General features: G+C 39.2%; 1 protein-coding gene across 2 annotated transcripts in view; it reads right to left on the bottom strand.

The window, feature by feature from the left end:
• The window catches only part of L3mbtl4 (L3MBTL histone methyl-lysine binding protein 4), a 343,139-nt gene that overhangs the window by 253,004 nt on the left and 67,177 nt on the right, over positions 1–22,958 (bottom strand). For both annotated transcript variants that reach the window (XM_090353483.1, XM_090353484.1), the window contains exons 3-4: positions 22,259–22,361; positions 8,695–8,749 (exon numbers count right to left, since the gene is read on the bottom strand). In XM_090353483.1, the coding sequence (XP_090209609.1) occupies positions 8,695–8,749; positions 22,259–22,330 (127 nt within the window). In that variant the 5' untranslated portion in view covers positions 22,331–22,361. The remainder of the gene's footprint in view (positions 1–8,694; positions 8,750–22,258; positions 22,362–22,958) is intronic.

The raw sequence follows: 22,958 nt of genomic DNA, 5'->3' as shown, positions 1-22,958 counted from the left end.
TATATTATCTACTCTCATTCTCAAGAAAGAAAACTGAGGGCTAAGAAGATAAATAATACTTGGTACAGTGGCTCACACCTGTAATCCTAGCTACTCAGGAGGCTGAGATCTGAGGACCATGGTTCAAAGCCAGCCTGGGTACTAAAGTCCATGAGGCTCTTATCTCTGATTAACCACCAGAAAACTGAAAGTGGTGCTGTGGCTCAAGGTGTAGGGTGGTAGATTTGAACTGAAGAGCTCAGGGACAGCGCCCAATCCCAGAGTTCAAGCCTTAAGACGGACAAAAAAGAAAAGGAGGAGGAGAGGAGAAGAGGGGGAGGAGGAAAAGAAGGAGGAAGAGGAGGAGAAGGAGGTGAGGGGGGAAGAAGGGGGAAGGAGGAGGAGGAGGAGGAGGAGGAGGAGGAGGAGGAGGAGGAGGAGGAGGAGGAGGAGGAGGAGAACTGGTAACGAGGATAATTAATGGCAAGGCCAAACTCCACATAAGAGCTGTTTGGTTCTAAGCACAGAATCCACATTTGCTTCTATGTGTCAAGAAAAATCATTCTCCAGAAAAAAATAATGGACAGTTTGACTTCTAAATTTACTCTGGGCTAAGAATGAAGCCCTGACTGAACATTCATGTCCAGAATATGTATATATGTGTGTAACCCTAAATAAACCGACAGCCGGATGGATGGATGGATGGATGGATGGATGGATGGATGGATGGTTGGGTGGATGGATAAGATAGATATATAGATAAGCAGATAAGACAGATTCATAGATAGATTGATAGACAGATATAGACCTATAAACATACATACATATTCCTGTATAGATTTCATACATTGGCCTAAACGTTTTCATGTTTCAGTATAATGATTTAATTGAAAATTAAACGCTTAGAGATAGGACAGTTTTAGTAGCATTTTATTGTTCACACATACAGCCAGGTAAGAGTTTTTTGGTTTTGTTTTTTTGTGGGTTTTTTTTGCGGGGGGGGGGCTTTTTTTTTGCCAGTCCTAGGGTTGGAACTAAGGCCTGGGTACTGTCCTTGAGCTTTCTCAAATGGCTCTACCACTTGAGCCATAGTACCATGTCTGGCTTTTTCTGTGGATGTGGTACTGAGGAATCGAACCCATGGCTTCATGCATGCTAGGCACTTCCAGCCCCAGATAAGAATTTTTTTTTTAAATTTTTGACTGGTTCATTTTATTTATATATATTTTATTACAGAATTTATTAACGTTGACTTTTACATCATATTTGAAATGACATGTTTAACAAACAACTATTCAAGAAGGGAATCTTTATATACAATCACTGGCACTTAGATTTTAGAACATAATTAAAATTGAGCTGAGAGTTTGTATATATTTTATTGTAATTAATAGAAGGGTTACATTACATTTGCCAGATAGAAGGTGCATTTCTTAACAATCATTGTTACCCTTTCTCATGTTTTTGTCCTCATTCCCCTCCCCCACCCCCCTCATCTTGTTTTCCCTCCTTCCCTATCCTATTTCAAATAAATAAATAAATATATATACAATATACCACATAACAAGGTAAGATATTGTGACAATATGAGATAACCAAGGGACAACAAAAGAGATGAGAAATAACATAGTACATTAAGAACAACAGTCACACCTTTTATGGCTCTTGTGTCTATGTCTTGGAGATCCTTTTATTTAGCCTCACCCTATATGGCCCAGGTAAGATTTTTTTAAGGTTTTTTTCCAAGCAAAATGGTCTTCAACATTTCATTTCCAAGTGACTTTCTGATTAATTCACTAGTGGGTCACCACACACACCCAGTTTTGAGCTTAAGCTCTGAGATTACCAATGACTTAAGCAAGCAGCAGGGGCATAACCCCAGTTTAGCTCTTACTGGCTTTTGTAAGAAATCTCCAGCACTCTGGAGGCCCAGGTGTCAGCCCACACCATTCTCCCAGACTCAAAACTCAGCTGTCGCACTTGACCTCTTCCCTGTCCTGCAATGAACATCGCATTCACAGTGTTGAGTCGACTTTATATCTAGACGAAAGCGTGGAAAGTAGATAATTAGGTCATGGAGGAGGCAGGGTTGGCCAAGCCTTAGACCAGTGGAAGTAACCCTAGCATATGACTGGTAGTGTGTACCTGTCCTGTTCAGTTCCACAGGCATCTTGGCCGTGATCCACAGACATGACAATTCTACATGCAGGCTCCTCACAGCTGCCCTTTGAAATCCCTTCTGGTTTTGGCTCCCCTCACTTTCCACTGTTCTCCCTCTTCAGGATGATATCATCTCCTTCCTCCTCATCTTGGACTTTTGCTCCCAAATTCCTTTCTGAGTGGGACAAGCTAGGAGCGCTGGGAGGGGAATGTTGTCCCAGAGCCATGGAGGAACTACGAAGCGTGAGAGGAGAACATGAGAACAATAAGGAAATTTCCACAGGCAGGGAGTCTAACACCAGATGTCATCAGCTCAGAGAGAGAGAGACAGACATGGTGTCAAGCAGGGGGACTGGTATAGGAAGGTTAGGGGAATTGAGTGGAGGTGCTGAAGCCATTGACCTGGAGCAGTGATCTCCTAGTGGGGAATCAGAGTGACTCCGGCTAGATAGCCCAGTATGGAGCACTGGAGCCAGTTATGGTGACACTGGGGGTATCTCTGTGAAATCATGGGCAAGATATGAAAACTGTGCAGTGACATGCATTTATAGATTTGAATGCATCTATATATGTGTGGTATATATACACTTGGAAGCACAGGTAAGCTGGCTTTAGCTCTGTCCACTGAAAGCAATGACACCATCATTGTCACAAGCATGCTTAGTCCAGCCATGAAGAAGCAGCAAAGCTCTGTGTGGAAGGTGATTCAAGGACCATGGCAGGGAGGAAATAAGATGAGCCTCAAACATGCTGTGCCAGAAAATACAGGATAGAAATCTAAGAATAATGGAGATCTACCAAAGACAACAAAACTGCTTAAAGGGGCCCCATGTGACACACTACAAAAGAATGACAGACTGCTTAAAATCCTCTGAATAAAAGATCATGAGTCTATAAGGAAATAAGTAAATTAAACAGAACATTAGGATTAAAAAGAAGCATATTTAGAATTCTGAATTGCCTCCTTAACTATATTTAAGTCCAAAGGAAAAAATTTTAGGTTCACACTGGAAAGTCTTCACATTGGAAATACTATCTTAATCCACAAAGAAAACTATCCTCAAAAATGTGACAAATCAATACCAATCAGGACAAATATGTGTCACTTCTCTGATGTTTTCTAAACCATACATGACCCGAACCTAATCATGAAGAACCTAATGACAAAGAAAGATCAGACAACTCCAAACTGAGGGACAGGTACCTATACTGGCCTTTGATTTTCAAAAGTATCAAGAATTCAAGAACGCCTGAGGAAGCCATCCACACTAAGGAGGCTAGAGACATAATACCTGCATGTAACACATAAGCATGAATCAATCCTTTCACAATACTGGACACATGGCAAGATAAGAGGTTGGAGGCTTAGGAAACAATCATAATGGAACATTCCATGAGCCTGGATATGGATCTTCTACTTGCAAGGGTTAGTTGCATCTCTCTTGGAAAATGATGTTTTTCTTTGGTGGCTATGATAAAGCATTGAAGGGAATTAGGTACACTAAACTAACTTAGTCTTTACTCAGAGAAAACATTTCTGTGTAGTATATTTGTACTATATTGTACAAGCTTACTATAGCTTCAATGAAAAAAAAAACAGAATGACCACTCTAAGTACTAAGATAAGTACTAACAGAACATGGAAACATAAAGCAGGCATTGAAATGGGCAGATTGACAAAACAGGGTCCAAATACTTTGTGTGAATCAGTCTAGGTCTGAATGGATGCTAAATGTGCCCAATCTAGCAGTTACAATCTCAGTAATAAATGATAATTATGCTAACCTAAAAAGCAAGTTCATTGAAAGAGTCCAGTATCTAAATAAGACTGAAGCCTCTGGCTTTAGTAAGAAAATGAGCAAGGCCCACAGAAAGAAAGCTGGGTTGCTCCACAGGAGATAGAATACTGATAAATCATCAGACTCTGTAACTTTAGCCCTTATGCCCATGGAGATGTAAAAGGAACTGTGGGGTACTGATTCCATAGTAGATAAGACTCTGGATGCTCCTGAGCCATGTCCCCAGTCTAAGCCCATGGAGATGTCTCCTCCACAATTAAGAGCTCTACAGTGACAGAATTTCTGCTAAGTCAGTCTGTGCGGAAGGATTCAGTTCCCTTTCCAGAATTCAGTACTCTTACTACCCACCAGTGACCTCTAATCACACATGCAATAGGGCCTTAGTGCAGCCTTTACAGGGATTCTTCTGGAAGGGAGTTTGAGGATATACACGGTCTTCAAGGGAGAAAAGTATTTAATATAATATGTACTTTCCTATATTAATGTTTTCTATAAGATCCATAAAGGCTATCTTTTTGTAATGGGCTTCTCACATTCAGGACTTAACCCTAGCTTGATACATTATCAAGTTTTAGCAGTTGACCAGACACTCCAGTTAGGAAATACCTCTTTCCTTTTTAAGTATTCACATTCACATCCCTCCTACATCACCCACAAGAGATGGTATGCCATAGGAGAAGACTGGTAACTTAAGAAGTTATGTTTCAAGACTAGTTCATTCATAAGGCAGTCTCAAGAGAAAATAAATGCTTTGAAAATATGTACTGGAAACTAATATAGAGTAGCTTTCTCATTAAAGCTCTCATGAATGCTTCAGTTATTACAGTGTCCCCACAATAAAGGTCATTTCTTAGAAAGTATCCTCCAGTGATAGCTTCATGGCTCAGTGAAAATGTCACTCTTTAGGCTCCAAGTCGCTAAATGCATAAATATTTAATTGTTCCTTTAATGACAGTAAATGCTATCTATATTAAGAGGAATTGAATAGAGTAAAATCAATTTGCTTTCTGCTTTCTGTTCTTGATAGCCAAGCTAAGATAAAGAATTGCCTGCGGGAATGAACTAGTCTCTTACTAAGTTTAGAAAATGCAATGATTAGTTTCTACTGACATCTATTTTTCAGGACAGTGCTTCTGTCATAACTCTAGGAGGTAAGTTAGCTACCATAAGAAAGACTCCAGGAAAACATTCTAGGGTCCATTTTGGGTCCATTTTGGAAGTTTTTAGAATGCTTAATGAGCCATATCCTCCAAACCTAGTGCCTAAACTGCCTTAAAAGTAAATTAAGCATCTTTTGGAAACTATATTAAATCTCCTTCAGTCCATTTAGCTAATTATTATTACTTGAGAATTTTAGAACATTACTACTTAAGTTAAAAGACCCTCTGTTTTTTTTTAAGAGCTGTGTCTTTAAAAGATGCTTAATTTAAGTGGAAGATAGGCAACATAACTGAATTTTATGAAAACCAAATGCCCCAAGGATATGCTGAGGGAAATACGAAACAAGTAATGTGAAGAGAGATGAAGCAAGAGGCAGTCTAGCCCACCACACAGCAAGGGAATTTTTTTTGGTGAGTAAATAAATAAATAACCTCTGGTAATTGGTAGGTCCAAAGCTGTCCTCCTTACTTTTAGATTTATATTTCTTGAGCAGTCCAATTGGGTTGCATATTTGGGGTTTACTAATTCATACATTTAATATTGCTTATTTTTGTCCCTTTTTGCCTCTCTCCTATGAGTTAACTTGTCCATGGTTTCTGCCTGTTGCTGGACGAGAATCTTGGTGGATGTGGCTGTTTTATTGAGTTCATCTGTGGTAGATCTTTTGTCAGTTGTAGTGGTAGAGAATCTTTGCTGACTTTGTTTCCCTTGTATTTAGTATGATTTTACATGACAAACAATTTTGCTTGGACACATCTAACTTTTCCTTACAGCTTCTTCACACAATATCAATTTTATAAAGCCTTCACTGCCTAACACTCAACCACACAGGTATCTATATTTCTTTTAAAAGGCACAGATAAATTTAGAACTGGAAAAAGATCATTTGTTCAACCAAAGAAGCCAGGTGTTTTCTTACAGACTTCAGGTTTACAGGCATATTGGTGTGAGACTGCCCATTGGCTGACAATAATAATGCTCTCTTTCTTATCATATGTAATTATTAACAAAGAGTTAGGAGGCAAATCCTATTTCAAGGGGATCTAATAGAGTTACTAATTGTTTTAATGATTAGTAATAATTTTTGTTCAAAGAATTACCCCCAAAAGAAAGCCTCAAAACAATCAATCTCAGGATATGATCCAAGGATATTCTAGTTGAGCCAGTCCCCAGGGCCCAGGAGATGGTATGACACCATTTGTCTTTCATTATTAGCAGTCCTTTTTCCCCATCCCAATGTCTAAGCAAGATTCCAGCTCTTTCCTCCCTCTTGTTTGGACAGCTATAAAGCAGGGAGAATGTCCATGTAACAAAGTCACACCTTTAAAACATGTTGGAGATTTGTTCAAATCTCCAATAGCCAATGAGTTAATTTTACCTTATGTATATCAAATATTCCTCATCTGTAGCACAGGCTTCAGTGGTCGTGGCATAGATTAGACATTCAATGTCTAAGCTAGGAATACAGGCATGAGCCACCAGTGCCCAGCAGAACCAGTTTTAAATTGTTTATCTAAGTCTGCTTTTCTTTTTCTTCAACTACAGGAAAGAAGAATAAAATAGCTACTCTCCGGTGACTCATGCCTATAATCCTAGCTTCACAGGAAGCTAAAATCTGAGGATCAAAATTTGCAGCCAACCCAGACAGACAAATGTGAGAGATTCTTATCTCCAATTAATTACCAAAAAGCCTGAAGTAGAGATGCAGCTCAACTGTGCCTGCCTTGAGTGAACAGAAGCTAAGCAAGAGGGTAAGGTCCTGAGTTCAATCTCCATTAGTGTCATGCATTCACAAGCACACACACGTCACCCTAAAAAGTATATTAGTGTGAAAATAATTAGTGAAAGTATAGCTCTGGGAGATAAACAACATCATAAATCACTATCTCCCTATGAAGGAAAAAATAGTTTAGAGAAACTGGCTGCAGCTAGGGCCAGGTATGGTCCAAATTTATTTTGAAAATTGCAGTGTTACCTAAATGAAGTGTATTTCAATGGGGCTATGCATCAAGTTATATAATTATTGAACTCCTGCATCTGATTATGCTTCTTCAGCAAAGAACATGATAGGTCTGGGTCAGCAGCAAGAGAGGAAATTCAAAGCAGCATTCAGATGGTTGGTTAGAGTAAAAAAAAATATTTCAAAACTTACAAAAAAAACCCATGAGAATGGGTATCAATGTATGAGAAATAACGCACTTACTACCTGAGAAACATAAAGTAACTCCTCTATACATTATCTCGTCAATAAAAAAGTTATAGTGCAAGGTCACAAATATTCAGTATTATATCCCAACATTAAAACAGCATAAAGTAGTCTTTAGCGATCTCATTTCTTATCAATTTTTTTATATTTTTTATTGTAATTAATAAAAGGGTTACATGGTATTTGCCATATAGAAGGTGCATTATTTTTAGAAAGATGGTTTAGTTCTTTTCACTATTTGAAAACAAATGAAAGAAAGAGCTTACTCAACAAATATCGAAAGAAAGTATCCAGGAGGAACAGTATCTGATCTACATGCCTCCTTCCACTGGGAATGTCAGAGATTCAAGTATATTTTACTCAAAAGTTCCTGTTTCCAGGTTGTATACCAACAATAGCCCGATATGTGAAATCTATGTTCTCATGGACTAATAACCCTATTTGTTAGTTTTAACTTACAGAGAATTGATTGAATACCCCAAGTATGTTACCTAAAACCTACTGCATGAATAAGCATGACAGAAATAGTCATTGTAGAGCAGATATACAAGCACCTCTAGAACATGACCTTATAGAAGAGCATAAATATAACCATTAGGCCCGGCAAGATGGCTCACGCAGGTAATCCTAACTACTCAAGAGGCTGAGATCTAAGGATCAAGGTTCAAAACCAGCCCGGGCACAAAAGGACTTGAGGCTCCTATCACCATTTAACCCCTAGAAAATGGGAAGTGGGGCTTGGCTCAAGGGTAGGGCGGTAGCCTTGAGCTCAGGAATAGCGCCCAGGCTGAGTTCAAGCCCCATAACCCACAAAAAAATAATAGGAAATTGGACCACGCTGGAAAAGCAAAAGTAAAGAATTAGAAATAAACTAAACAGTATTTTTTTCTTGTTTTACAAGCCAGAAGTTGTTCACTTGAGGCTTTTTAAAAAGTCAAGCAGCTGGGCACCAGTGGCTCATGCCTGCAATCTTGGCTACCAAGCAAGCTAAGATCTAAGTATCGAGGTTCAAAGTCAGCCTGGGCACTGAAGTCCATGAGACTTTTATCTCCAATTACCCACTAAAAAGCTGAAATTAGAGCTGAAAAGCTCAAGTGGTGTAGCACTAACCTTGAACACTAAAATTCGGGGACACTGGCCTGGCCCTGAGTTCAAGCTCTAGGAACCAGGAAAAAAAAATGTCAAGTGCATCAGATTTATTAAGAGCTTCAGACTCTTCTTTATGTATGTATTTGAAGGTCTTAGGTGACATTGATAACGTCCACAAAAGAGACTCTACTGCCATGGATAAACAGAAAATGTTATAGATTTCGACTAATGGACCTAAAACAGCTAAAGCAATGTGACTTGCTCACTGAGAGCAAGAACTGCACAGATGGTAATAATTACCGTGACTTGAGAGGGCCAAGCCTTCCCTGGGCTTCTTCTCTTCTTCGGCTTGCTCCTGCAACATGGAAAATGTAGTTTAGATTGCATTTCTGAGGAACAGAAACCTGGAAAACTACAGCCGCTATGAGTAAAAAAAACAAAACAAAACAAAACAAAGCCATGAAGATTCTCCTTAATCAAGGGGACAGTACACCATCAACAGACTTTTTCTGGGTTCCCTGGTAAGGAGAACATATGGCAGGAGTCTCTATGGCCACATGTAAGTCTGCTGTTTGTTGGATAACGGAGAAGAGAAAGACTTCAACAGCAGTTTCTATGAATGTGACTCACAGATAAGTGCCCGCAACAACAAAATGTCAAAATCCTTCCCTGTGGTCAAGCAACACACCAGGCACAGAGACAGCGTCTCCTCAAGTGAGGTGAATCACCCATTGGGCAAACACTGAGAACACTGCCTGCCTGCTCTTTCTTTGCTTTATCTTTATTTCTTCGTGCCTCTTTTCTCCTTTTACCTCTTACTCCTCTCTCATTTTTATTTTGCCAGTCCTGGGTCTTGAACTCAGGGCCTACGCACTGTCCTTGGGCTTTTCCTCAAGGATAGCACTCTACCACTTGAGCCACAGTACCACTTCTGGCTTTTTCTGTGTATGTGGTACTGAGGAATTGAACCCAGGGCTTCATGCATGCTAGGCGAGCACTCTACCACTAGGCTATGATCCTGACCCTCCTCTCTCATTTTTGAAAGAGACAGAAGAAAGGAGCATTTGAGAAACATATCTAGATATGTATCTTATTTCTGTAACACTGTGAACAAAGACATATTTATACCTTCTCCTAAAATGCATAAGGATAAATTGCAAAAAAAAAAGCAGAAAATAAAATTTCTCATTTTAAAATCTTCCAAATAAGATGTTCCAGTGGGCTGTTAACTCACTTTTGGAGATATAGATATACAGTACTTTTGATTAGTTTCTGAGAACAAACTGTCATCAGAGAAGATGAAAATTTTGGCAAATGATTTACACAGAAACCTTTGCATAATTAGTGGCTGATGAGTTTCATGATTTAGTAAATCCAGCCAATATTCACTTCTTCACTTTATTCATAACTATGTGTGTGATATATCTTTTCAAGCTGTAACAAGATAGACTGACTTTTCCAGTTTATTCAGGGAAAATCTGGTCAGATCTCTAAAGGTTTCCCTGCCAGGAAACCTTTGGCCTTAGCAAACACCCAGCTAGGAAAGACACTAGATTCTCACCTGAAAAGCCAACTGCAAGTAATAGAATCACCAAGCTTTAAACTAGGCACTCAAAAACCATGCTCCCTGTTAATACTTTAATGAAAGCCTACTAAGTTTGATCTGTTAAAACCACTACTAATTTCATTTTTATGGCGTTTGTTTTGTGTTTTTTTATGACTTCGAAGTACAAAATGCAATTTGTAGAGAGCTAAACCCTAATTTTTTTAAATTTAATTTAATTTTCGATTGTCAAGGTAATATATAGAGGGATTACTTTATGTTTGCCAGATAGTAGGTACATTACTTCTCACACAACGATACCCCTTCTCATGTTTTTGTCCCCATTTCCCTCCTCCAACCCCATCCCAATCATCTTGTTTCCCCCCTTCCCTTTCCTATTTCAAGTAAACAAATAAATGTATGTACAATATGCCAGGTAACAAAGTCAGATACTCAACCCTAATTTTTAAACAAACAAATAATTCACACTTATACATACATGGTTAAAGTTTATGTATTGTGGGAATTATGGTTTCTGCAGTGAATGTTCCCTTAAGACATAGGCTGAAAGCTTACTCACCAACCTGGGCGGTGTTTTGTGGAAAGAAGTGAGGTTACTGAAGATAGGACATGTCCTTAAAAGGGATATTGCATTCTATTAATTATAATTAAAAATATATGGCAAAAGGAGGATATTAGAATCATAGCTCCTTATTCTTTTCTCCTCCTCCCTCCTCTCCTTTTTTCCATGAAAAGAAAAAATGAGTTGCTTTGTTCCACATTACCTCACCATAGTCTCCCAAAACCACAAGTGATCATGTATGGACTGAACCTCCCATATCATCAGCCAAGGTCATTTCCTTTCTCTGCTACTATCTCCAAAATTTAGGCTCATTAAAGGAAGGCGGGCTAGCAAAGTAGAGTAGGAAAACAAATCTGTTTGGAGAGGATATCTCCAGCTGTCAATTGCTTTAGACAGTGACCTATTATTGAAGGTGACACATCTCTTGATGAGTTTTGGTTCAGTATTTTTCTGTGAACATAATTTATTATATAACTAATTTGCATTGTCTCAGTTTGTATAATTTAGAATAGACAGAAGTAAATGCAATGGTTCATCATATTTTCTATGTGTACATACTTATAAACATTTGAAATATATATTTACATTGAAAACATTTCCACTTGCCCTCTCCCATCTGGTCTAACATAACATTCCTACCCAGGAATCACTGCAATTAGTCCATGGTATATCCTTCCAAAATTTTTATTATACTCTGAAATGGGGACCAAGACATGAGAAAGGGTATCAATGTATGTGAATTAATGCACCTTCTATCTGGCGAATATAATGTAACCCTTCTATTAATTACAATAAAAATTATATGAAAAAATACACTCTGAGCATCAGTGGCTCAACCATATAAAACTATTACTCAAGACACTGAAATTGGAGGATTTCAGTTCCAAGTCACCTCAAGTAGAAAAATCCATGCAATTCTTACCTCCAATTTACCACAATAAAAGCCTGAAATTGAGCTGTGTCTCAACACCAGCTTTGAGCAAAGAAGCTAAGAGCAACATCCTAAACTCAATCCCCAGCATTAGAAACATGGCTATATGTTAAGTTCTTATCTTTGTACATAACATAGCCCATCAGAGTATTGCTTTCTACTTGCCTTTTTTCTTAACAAATACTTCAGAGTTCTTTCTCTGACCACATAGATGTACATGAGTGTTTCCACTGCTTTTTTTTTTTTTTTTGCTGGTCCTGGGGATTGAAATCAGGATCTGGGCACTGTGGCTAGGCCTCTTTGTGCTCAAGGCTAGTGCTCTACCACCTAAGCCACAGTATAACTTCCAGTTTTTTTCTGAGTAGATTATTGGAGTCTCATGGACTTTCCCTGCCTAGGCTAAGCTTCAAACTTCGATCCTCAGCTCTCTGCCTCCTAAGTAGCAAGGATTATAGGTGTGAGCCACCAGTACCTGGTTGAGTGTTTATTTTTTTGTATAGGTACAAAGCACTATAACACATGGCTAAGTCAAGCTTTGCTTAGCTAGCTCCTTATTTATGGAAGTGAAGGCTATAATTCTCTTTTATTTTCCTGTTGTGTAATGCTGTAGTAATGACGGGCACAGGTGCAAGCTCATGGAAAGATTGATTTCACAAATCAGCACTGCCAGGGAGCTAAGATCTGTGAATAGTATACTAAACTCCCATGTGCATCTGTGTTTCTAGCTTTGTACTTTCTGCTTTGTACTTTAGTCTGTCTGTTTGTCTGTCTGTCTGTCTGTCTACTCATGTGCCAGAACCACATGGTTCTACTTACTGTAGACTTGGATTAAGATATTCATTTAGATTAAGATGATCATTTTGCACATGACTACACAGTATTTTGCACATGATAAGACAGTTTTGTTTCTGTCAACTGGCTTAAAGTTTAAAGGTCTAGATGGTTTTGATGCTAGATATATAGTTTATTTCATCTCCATGAGTCTGACTTTCATAATGTATGACCTGGAGAAAATTGTAACTTCTTTATAGGACTGTCTAAAGGATTTAAAGATGTGGCTAAAGTCAGCTGGTGACTCTCAATTAGTGACAGCTATTATAGGTACCTACCCAAATTTCAACTGAGAAGATGGCACCCAAGGACTTAATAAACTTAAATTCCCCTGCTTATTTGTGTTTATCAATGGAAGAAATGACTATCAAACAAACACAATCTTTCATGAAAGAAGCATTCTGAGGAAAGAGTTAACATGGATCTTAACATTCTGAGTTAATGAGCCATTTTAAACATCTGTGGTGCAATTACCACATGGCAGGAATTGTGGTGAACTCTTACGAGGTTAAAAAACACATACATAGACAATATGAAGGGTCTGTCCATTCACTTCTGGACTTGTCAGGGGCTCCCTGTGCTGAGCGAATGGTGGCAGGTGAAGGGATGTCAGTCCCTGGCTGTGACTGCACCCTCACACTCTCCCTTGCCCACTTTGAGCTCCCCTTGACTTTCCCAGGTGTGCCACTTCATGTCTAACCTCCCTGCTGCCTCCCTTAGGTCTCTAACACCTCTCACTCTACCCACTGCACAATAAGCAGGCCAGCCTCATTCTCACCAACACAATCAGGAAAGGTCTATGTCTCTCTCCACCGTGTTTCCATGTGAAGATCCAAAGTTCCACCACACAGCATCATCTGAGTGGAGGGCAAGCTTCTAAACTCAATCATCACATCAATGATCACATATGTGATTGATAGATAGATAGATAGATAGATAGATAGATAGATAGATAGATAGTAAAACATATCCTTTCCCTAGCTTCAAACCTCTGGATGGAGACACAGCTACCTGCAGCACACCTCAACCTCCCTGTGACTGAGAACACTCAATGAGTCCTGTGGCTCGGTGGGTAGAACCATGCTGTGTCTTGGATTTTCCTGCAGAGAGGACAGGACAGCTACTTATCTCTATCTCAGCTAATGGAGCCAGTGGGTTCTCCTGTTGGCCTGACAGATGAGGTCTGCCATGCTAGGAGGGCTTTTCAGGGAATTCTGGTAGTTCCTAAGAACTGAGAATGGCTGCTACTTGACATTCAGTCAGAAAGCAGAGGTGGCAGTCTTCCAGCCACAAGGAACCAAATGTGCCACAACTAAAGGCAAAGGAAAATGTTCAGCTTCTCCCAGGAACTTAGCCAGCCACTGCTGATTCCACCCTGCAGTCTGGCAGGCAAGCAATAGTAATAAATGTTTTCTGCAGCTTAGGTGTGTGGTGATTTATTATGCAACAGTAGAAAAGTGATACTCCTTCCTCCTCTTCCTCTACTCAGGCTAAGTTGGGGCACCTTCAAAGCAAGTAAACTATACAACTCTACTGTTGGGCCAGCTACATTGTAGTATCGTTATTTGTTTTATTCATTCATCACTGGTTTTATTCATTACCAGCCTTCTGTCCAAAAGCAGTGTCTTGGCCAACTTTTCATCCTCAAAACACAACCTGATAGCAGCTCAACAAATGTTTTCTGAATGAAGGCATCAAAGCAAAGTTCAAGGACAATACGTTTCTGCCTGGCAGATTCCACATCCAAAGTCACAATGCATACTTCTATGCACTTAACAAAGGACCCCATGATGAAAGTTTCTGTGCTCCGATGCTTCTCCTGTTCAATAAGCATGCGAATCATCTGGGGGTCTTGCTAACCTGCAGATCTTGATTCAGGAGATATGATCCAGGACCTGAGACTTCCAATAAGCTCCTGCAGCTCCAAAACCATCTCCAGAAATATCTGGACAACACAGTATGTGGCAGAGTTTGTGCCTTTCTCCAAACAAGGAGTGGGAGCGAAGAAATGACAATCGAACACTATCAACATTTACGATATCATGTGAGACTGACTTCCCAAACAGAGGTAATTTTCTATGGTAGCTCTTTGTACATGCTGTAGTTCTCTTAATTCAATCAACACACAGGAAAATTACATAATTCAAAAAAAATCACACTACTCTCTTCCAAGTGAAAACTAAAGGAGTAACAAGAAATGACATGCAGGTTGATTATGCTGACAAAACAGGCACTGGAACTCTTTTTTTCCCCCCAGTCCTGGGCTTAAGCTCAGAGCCTGAGCACTGTCCTTAGACTTCCTTAAGGCTAGAGCTCCACCATTTGAGCCACAGCACCACTTCTGGCTTTTTTCTATGTATGTGGTACCAAGGAATTGAACCTAGGTCTTCGTGAATGTTAGGCAAGCACTCTACCACTAGGTCAAATTCCTGGCCTGGAGCTCTTTTTATAATCACTGTCTCATTCAAAACTAAAAACAAATATATGGTATGTTCTCTGTCATTCAGCTGGTGCATTCAGATTTTTACTCACACTTTATTAGATATTGAAATGCCTGGAAAGAAAAAATATCCCCCACAAAAATAACATTACCTTTCAGTTTGGATGTAAATTATCCTAGCTCCCTGTGTCTGTATGTCCTTAAATGTATTGAACACAAAATGTACAATGTACATACACAAAAGGTTATCATTTTAGTATCAGAATAAGTCTGCATATCTCATGATCTAATGATATCATTTCTAAAAAGAAAACTCTGTAAAATAGATAACTATTTAATTCCACTGACAGAATTGGAAAAATGCAGAACTTAGGGCTAGGTGACATAAGGTCAGATCACATCTTGCTTATAAAGAGCTATTTAAGTTTGAACAAATGATTTTTATTCTTTGGGTCTGATTGTTCTCATCTGTTAAAATACAAGGATTTAACTAAATGTTCTCCAAAGTTCCTGGCAGCTTTAACATTCTTTGCTCTGTCTAGGCTAATTAATTATTTCATAAAGATAATCAATCTACATGGCTACTAATGAATAAAGAATGAATTTTTAAAAGACAAAAAGAAAAATGAGCCCTTTACCTTATCCTCCCAAACAGAAAGCTTAAGGAAATCAATAAGACTTGAGAAAAATAAAACCATTACTGTGATTTCTCAGGTCTCAAACTTTTTTTAGCTCCAAAACCTGAAAATAAAGATTTAGAAACAGAAAAAAAAGTAATGATGTTTCAAAGAAAAAGTGGTTGAAGGAACATAAAATAAATCATTGTTCTGGTATATTTCCACTCACCAGTGGAAACATGCATCATTTCAGAAGGTAGGGTTGGGCAGAGGGAAAACAAAAAGGCTGGACCTGCTGCTTTTTATTTCCTGATGGTGCTAGACACACCATGAGCTGAGAGGGTAATGCAAGCCTCCTCTTGAAATAATCAGTCTATGTCTCTTTGTGTGAATTCCAATCAAAGCAGATGTAAGGATTTCCAACTAGTGGGAGTTTCTGCAGCCCAGGAGAACCTCTGAGACCCTTACTGTTCTTACTTCAGAAGAGCCAGACACTGCCCTGAGGGCCAGTGTGAGACTTTAAAGGCTCAAGGAAATGCTGGAGCTCTGTGTAACAATCACAGAAACAAGTCTCTATTTGAATTTCACCTGCTTATTCAAGTTTACTTTTCAAATTCTCTTTTTTCCCCCGAGCCAGTATATAACATAAACTGATAAGAAGTGAAATTCATCTTCTAGATAAAAATGTAGGAATTTGTGGGCTTTTTCTATTGCACTACTGAAATCTGAATATAGTCAGGGAGTAACAGAAAATAACTCCACTGTTCAAATAATTGAAGAAAACAGATACATCTCTGACTGAAATCGCTCTAGTACTCATTAAAGCATATTTTAAAAATGGATGGGGGGTGACAAATCTACAACAGCCTTCTGAATATCACTACTCACAAAATGACATCATGTTAGGTGAATTACTGAGATGAAAAAGAAGTAGGAAAGAATAATAAGAAACTGTAATAATCCTACAGTAAACATGCTCTCTATATCGATGCAAGGGATTTTTACCAAATTCTGCCATCAAAACTGAATTCTGAATCAAGCCATGCTAGCGGTCACTGTGTCCATTACATCTTCCATTTTCTGCCATCACAACCTGCAGACCTAGCTTAGTCATGAGATATTCTCATCCAACACCAAATTCTAGATTTACTAAAGTGGAAAGGGTCTTAAAGATCCTCTCCTCTAAGACTATGAGCCCAGATTGCTGAAAGGACCTATTGTAGGTCAAAGCTAAAACTAAATCTAGACTTTCTAACGAACCCCCATCGCATCCCATCCCATGTTCACACTACAACACCACCAGCAGTAACATCTGCTGTAATGAGAGGAGTCGTTAACCCTGTTCCATCCATCACAAAAATCATGGTCGCTTCCAAGTTCACATCTTTGCACATGCTGTTTCCTTGGCCCAGATGATGCTGAATCTGACCTCTCCATTTTGTTTGCTTCAAGACTAGGACACACCTAGATGTTCATATATCTAATAAGCTATATCCTTTCAGGGTGCAGCTAACAGGATAAAATCAAACAACACAGAAAGAAAATGCTCTGAAGGGGTATCTTAGACTATCTTCTTCTCTCAAGGTCAAATATAAGACACTGAGATTTCATAGTGCCAACCTGCTGAATAAGTACTTAGCTATACCGCTCTACTCTACGTGAGTTCTCTTGCATTCAGGGAGGCTCTGAGTTCCTTGAGAGAATGAGAAATGTCTCATATTTCCATCTCCCAAAGTTCACTTCTCATTATTTATATAGATCTTCTAATCTGAATAGGCTTACAGAAAGAGGAAGAAAGAAAACTAACATTTATTCATCGCCAGATATTGTATATACTCAATTGGAAGTCATATGTTCTATTCTTACACAGTCAATAAAATGTTTTTTTTTTTTTGGCCAGTTCTGGACCTTGAACTCAGGGTCTGGGCACTGTCCTTGAACACTTTTTGCTCAAGGCTAGAGCTCTGCCACTTGAGCCACAGCATCACTTCTAGCTTTTTCCTGTGTATGTAGTACCAAGGAATCAAACCAAAGGCTTTGTGCATGCTAGGCAAGCACTCTACCACTAGGCTATGTTCCCAGCCCCAACATGTTCTTTTTGACTTGTCACACATGCATCTTTCTGTGGGCAATTTGTACTTGTACAGCTATAAATTGAAGGGCTTGTGCTCAGAACACCCACATCTACAGCACCCATCTATAAAATCATTTAAAAAACATTTAGTTTCCCCAAGCCACATACTTAAGACTATGATAGTCACTGCTAAGGGTGGCAGAGTCACCCTAAATGACACTGGTCTTTGTGCTGGAAAGACAGAATATGCCAAGAAGTATCGAAAGAGGAGAAATACTCAAAACTCCTCTCTCTAACAGCATCAGCACTACGAACACCAGTGCCAAAAATACATCACCCTACACAAGAATCAGGTAGGCAAAGATATGAGGTAGGTAACAAACCCCAAGGAAAAAAGACCCAGAGACAGCTACTGTGAGAGAGAGGAGAGACACAGGGAATGGATTGTGTTGAAAGGCAATCAAAACCTTAAAAAAAGTGCTACTCTTTAATCTGACAGTTCTATGAATCATTTGTAAAAACATTCCTAGCTTTTTTAAATCTATGAGTAGGAATACTAGATAAAAGACAGTAAACACAAAAATACAAATACAACTTAAATGTTTACATGAGGGCACTATTTAAATGAAGTATAGTATATCCATAAAATTAGTACCATTGGAAAGAATGAAACCAGCATCTCAAAGATAGGCATAATAATTACAATAAAACAATCTACCTGTTGGTAGACGATGAGCTCATTTGCAATAGGTATATGTGTGTGTGTGTGTGTGTGTGTGTGTGTGATGCCTGTGTGTGTATGCATGAAGGGTATGAAGTTTAACCTTTCTTTTTTCTCTATAAATATACAGCAATGGTCACATCTTTAGGAAAACATTGGGCATTGAAGTATGTAAGAGAGGATAAGTAGCTGATAAGCAATTCACTACCATAATTCTAACTGAACTGGCGGCTGAGCTCTGAGGACCATGGTTTGCAGCCAGCTCAAGCAGGAAAGTCTGTGCGAGTTTTATCTCTAATTATCCAGCAAGAAGTCAAAGGTGGAGCTATGGAACAAGTGATAGAGCATAAAAGCTCAGAAACAGCGCTTAGGTCCTCACGTCAAGCCCAGGGCTAGCACAAAAAGAAAAGTGCAGGGGGAGGGGAGCACGGCGTTCAGAATATGGTGAGGAATTAACTTCCTCTTCTAATATATCGCTACAATTTCACACTTTAATTACATGATTGTATATGTTAAATTACAAATAATTTTAAAGCATATATGGAAATATATAGAAATATTAACCCACAAAGATAGTCACTGACAAATATTAGCATCTAGACATTACTGAGTATCCAACATATAAAATTACTGTCTCCAAAGCAGATGGTTAGGAACATTTATTACATGCTTTTTGTGCATAATCACCCAGTGGGATTTTACTTGTTTGAATAGAGATGCTACTTATAAAATCAGGAGGTTAATGCAGAAATTAAAAGGATTCATCAACATTTCAAGGAAAGCTAGCAAAATCCAAACATGGTATTCTCTTTAATACAGTTCCAGATGTGGACTAACTAACTAACTGTATTTTACCATTGCATTCCATTCATGAAGATGGGTATATCACTGGAAAGGTGACAGGTCAAGGTGGAAGTAATTCTCAATCTAAGCATTTTTAATTATCCAATGTGACTATCTGTTAAAATTAACACTATGTTATTTGTAGGCTCTAATTTTGTTACTTGTATGCTAATTTTAATTATAAATATAACAATATGTTTCATGTACCTCAAACTTAAACCAATAATGCAGCCCTCTGAAAACTCATTTTCGTACTTTTACTCCAAGAGATCCATTTCCAAGGAAATGCAAACACGCATCATGGATGTCACTGAACAGTTATTTCCAGGTATCCAGCTATGCATGGTCTATGCCAAAGCTGCACGTATGTCCATGTGAAACAATCAAACACAAAGTCTCAAAGTGGGGTGAGAATGGCAATCACGCCATCAGGATTAAGTCGGAAATGGAGTTTGTTTTTTAGAAAAAAAAACTGGAAATTTGTCAAGGCAAAGCAAGACAACTAAATCCTGAGGTGAGGTGATAATGATTCCAGCAGCTTTAAAGAAAATGATGTTGATGGAAAACATGTTTAGATTGAGGGACGTGGTCTCAAATGTTAACATTTTTTAAAAATTCAAGAAAAAGTGCAGTGGCTAAGAATGATTAATTTTAAAGTATCCTCAGTGAGCCTTGTCCACTTGGCTATTTCTCTAGGATAGCTTCGCAAACATTTGCAGGATCAGAACCATGTAGGTTGTTAAAACATTCCTAAAGTTTCTATTTTAAATTCCTGTGCCTCCCTCAAAGTCTCTGATTCAGTAATTAGACGTTAGGGCCAAGAAATTTGTACTTCTAATGAAGTCCCAGAGGATGCTCGTACAAATAATCTTTGCCAATTCCTGGAGAACCACTACCCAGCAATGGCTGAGGACACAGAACTACTTGGTTCACATGTCCTGTGTGTCCAGAAGATGGTGACAATGGCATATTCATGTGTCCTCAGAGAGGTGGCAACTCTTCCAGAAAGGAGTCCAAACAGCAAGCAAGCTCTCTGCAGGGGTGGGTAGAGTACACTGTCTCTCTTGGGACTATGAAAAAATGTCACCAACCTGCCCCAGGAAACTGGCCCTGTGTGAATCACCCTACTTTCCAGAGAGGTTGAGGTCAAGGAAAGAGATCGAACCTGGCTCATTAAACAACCGCATACCTGGTGTGAGCCATAGTATGCTTTATGATACATTACGGCATCAAGTATACTGTGTAACTACAGCGCCACAAAACCACACAAATAGCCAAAATCCACACACTAACAAATGATGATAGCCTAAAAGAAGATCAAAACTAGAAATGCTGAAATAGTCCACCATCGCAAAAGCTGCCACCACAGGCGTATCCTGACCACTCGGCAACCTGTAAGTTTCCAGGAATTCATAGTCACAAAGAAACAACCTCTCAGGCAAGAAAACTAAATGTTCTAGGTGCTCTAGGTAACTATACATAGCTGTGAAGGTATTTTAGGTGCAATTCAAAATTCTGATATGGGGCTGAGAGTGTGGTCTAGTGGTAGGAATCGAAACTCTGTGTTTGATTCCTCACTTCCACATACATAGAAAAAGGCAGAAGTGGTGCTGTGGCTCAAGTGGTAGAGCACTAGCCTTGAGAAAGCTCCAGGACAATGCCCAGGCCCTGAGTTCAGGCCCCGGAACTGGGAAAAAAAATCTGATATGTGGGTGGGGCTCATTCAATTAGTCAAATAAAACACTGAAGTCCCAAGAAAAAAGAAAATCTCCTCCACACTGTACTGGGACTGCAACATTAGCTTTTCCCTAGACCTTTGGCCTGCCCTACAGATTTCACACTTGTTGGCTCCCAAGATTGTGGAAGTTAACTCTTTGGAATAGTTCTCTAGATATACAGAAAGACAAGGATGGACATCTTGTTGGTTCTGTTGTCTTAATACAAACCCCACAGTTCACAATTCTCCATTCTTTCCTTGATTCATGAACAGGGTCTCCTTTCACCTTTGAAATGAAGATTACCTTTTATTATGTGAAGTGAAATAAGCTAGGCATTCGCATGGATCTTACTCATACCTAGAATCTACAAGGGTTGACAAGAAGTGGAGTGGAATGGTGGTTTCTAGAGGCTAGGGAGGGTGGGGAGAGACTAGAAAGGGCAGATCATCAGGTTCTATTCAGACAGCCAGGAGGAAGAAAATCTAGGGAATTACTGTACAATATGAGTACCACAGATAACAATAAAGCCTGTACATTTCAGAAAGCTAGAAAAAAGGGAATTGAAAACTTTTCACCATAAATAAATGAAAAAATGACCTAATGGCTCACACCTCTACTCCATATGTTCAGGAGGCTGAGATCTGAGGATCAAGATTCAAATCCAGTCATGGTAGAAAGTCTGTGAGGCTGTGAGACACTCATCTCCAATAAGCAGAAAAAGCTGGCAGTGGAACTGTGGCTCAAATGGTAGAATGCTAGCCTTGAGCAGAAAAGCCAAGCAAGAACATGAGGCTCTGAGTTCAAACCCCAGTACAGGCACAAAGAAAAAGATAGTGAAAGAAGTGTGGTGCTGTGGCTTAAGGCATAGGGCGGTAACCTTGAGCTGAAGAGCTCAGAGACAGCGCACAGGACCAGAGTTCAAGATCCACTACCAAAAAGAAAAAAAAAACTCACAGAAAAAGTGGAAAATGTGAAGATGGGGGCCAGGGTCTTGACCTAGTGGTAGAGTGCTTGCCTAACATGCACAAAGACCAGGGTTTGATTCCTTGGTATTATATACATAGAAAAAAGCTGAACGTGGTGTTGTGGCTCAAGTGGTAGAGCACTAGCCTTGAGAAAGTCCAAGGACAGTGCTCAAGCCCTGAGTTCAAGCCTCACAATTGGCAAAAACAAAAAATGTGGAGCTATGTTTAACATATTTAAACATGAAATAACGCACACATGCATTTTAACATTATATGATACCTCAAGAGTATCTATATCAGTTGAATACTAAAAATAATAAATACAAGAGGGATGGGGATTTATCTCAGTGGAAAAGCACTTGTCTGTCAAGTGCCAAGGCCCTGAGTTCGGGTCTCAGCTCAGAAAACATAAAATAGAAGACTACCTTTTCAAATGGACCAGACCTACATATGTCACTTACATTCTTTGACAGGATATGCAAAACTCAAACACAGCCAGAAACTTGAGCTCTGGCGTTAGGCATGTTCCCACGACCTGTTACAGGCTCCATGAACTGCAGTAGTTACCCTAGTAGGAGAGACGGCGAGCTGATCTTACCAAGCGTCCGTCCTGGGCCACATGCTCTTTGGAATCCATGCTAAGCTTCCTCTTCCTACTGGGCTGTTTCATGGCCACGTCAATGTTCCTTAATGGTGGATTTCTGCAAAACAGTGCCACATGGAAAATTGAAGTGTGTGGGTACAGTGGTTTTTTCCTCTTCCGAATTACAAAAACAAGCCCAAACTGTTGCTATGGCTGGGTTAAGATGTGATTGTGTCTGAGTGTCAGTGTCCCATTGCAGAGAAGAAGGCTTCTTATAAATACAGCTAAGTTATAGGCCAAGGAAGGGACTGTCCTTAAAAGTAACTTAACAGAATTCTCATGAGTATCTCACTTCCCAAGAATTTTTTTTTCTTCTAGATCTGGACTTGAACTCAAGGGTTAAGCACTGTCCTTGGGCTTTCTCAAGGCTAGAGCTCTACTGATTGAGCCACAACACCACTTCCGGCTTTTTGTTGTTGTTGTTGTTGTTGTTTAAATGTGTTTTAGTTTTCAATATATTTTATTGTAATTAATAGAAGGGTTACATTATATTCGCCAGATAGAAGGTGCATTACTTAACAAACATTGCTACCCCTTCTCATGTTTTTGTCCCTATTTCCCTCCCCCAAACCCCTCCCTCATCTTGTTTTACCCCCTTCCTTACCCTATTTCAAGTAAATAAACATATATACAATATAACAGATAACAAGGTAAG

Source organism: Megascapheus bottae, chromosome 19 (genome assembly GCF_031878675.1).
Source record: "Megascapheus bottae isolate mThoBot1 chromosome 19, mThoBot2.hap1, whole genome shotgun sequence".
Lineage (NCBI taxonomy): Eukaryota > Metazoa > Chordata > Mammalia > Rodentia > Geomyidae > Megascapheus > Megascapheus bottae.
The sequence above is the reverse complement of the archived record's forward strand: the minus strand, read 5'-3'. Positions and strand labels throughout refer to the sequence as shown.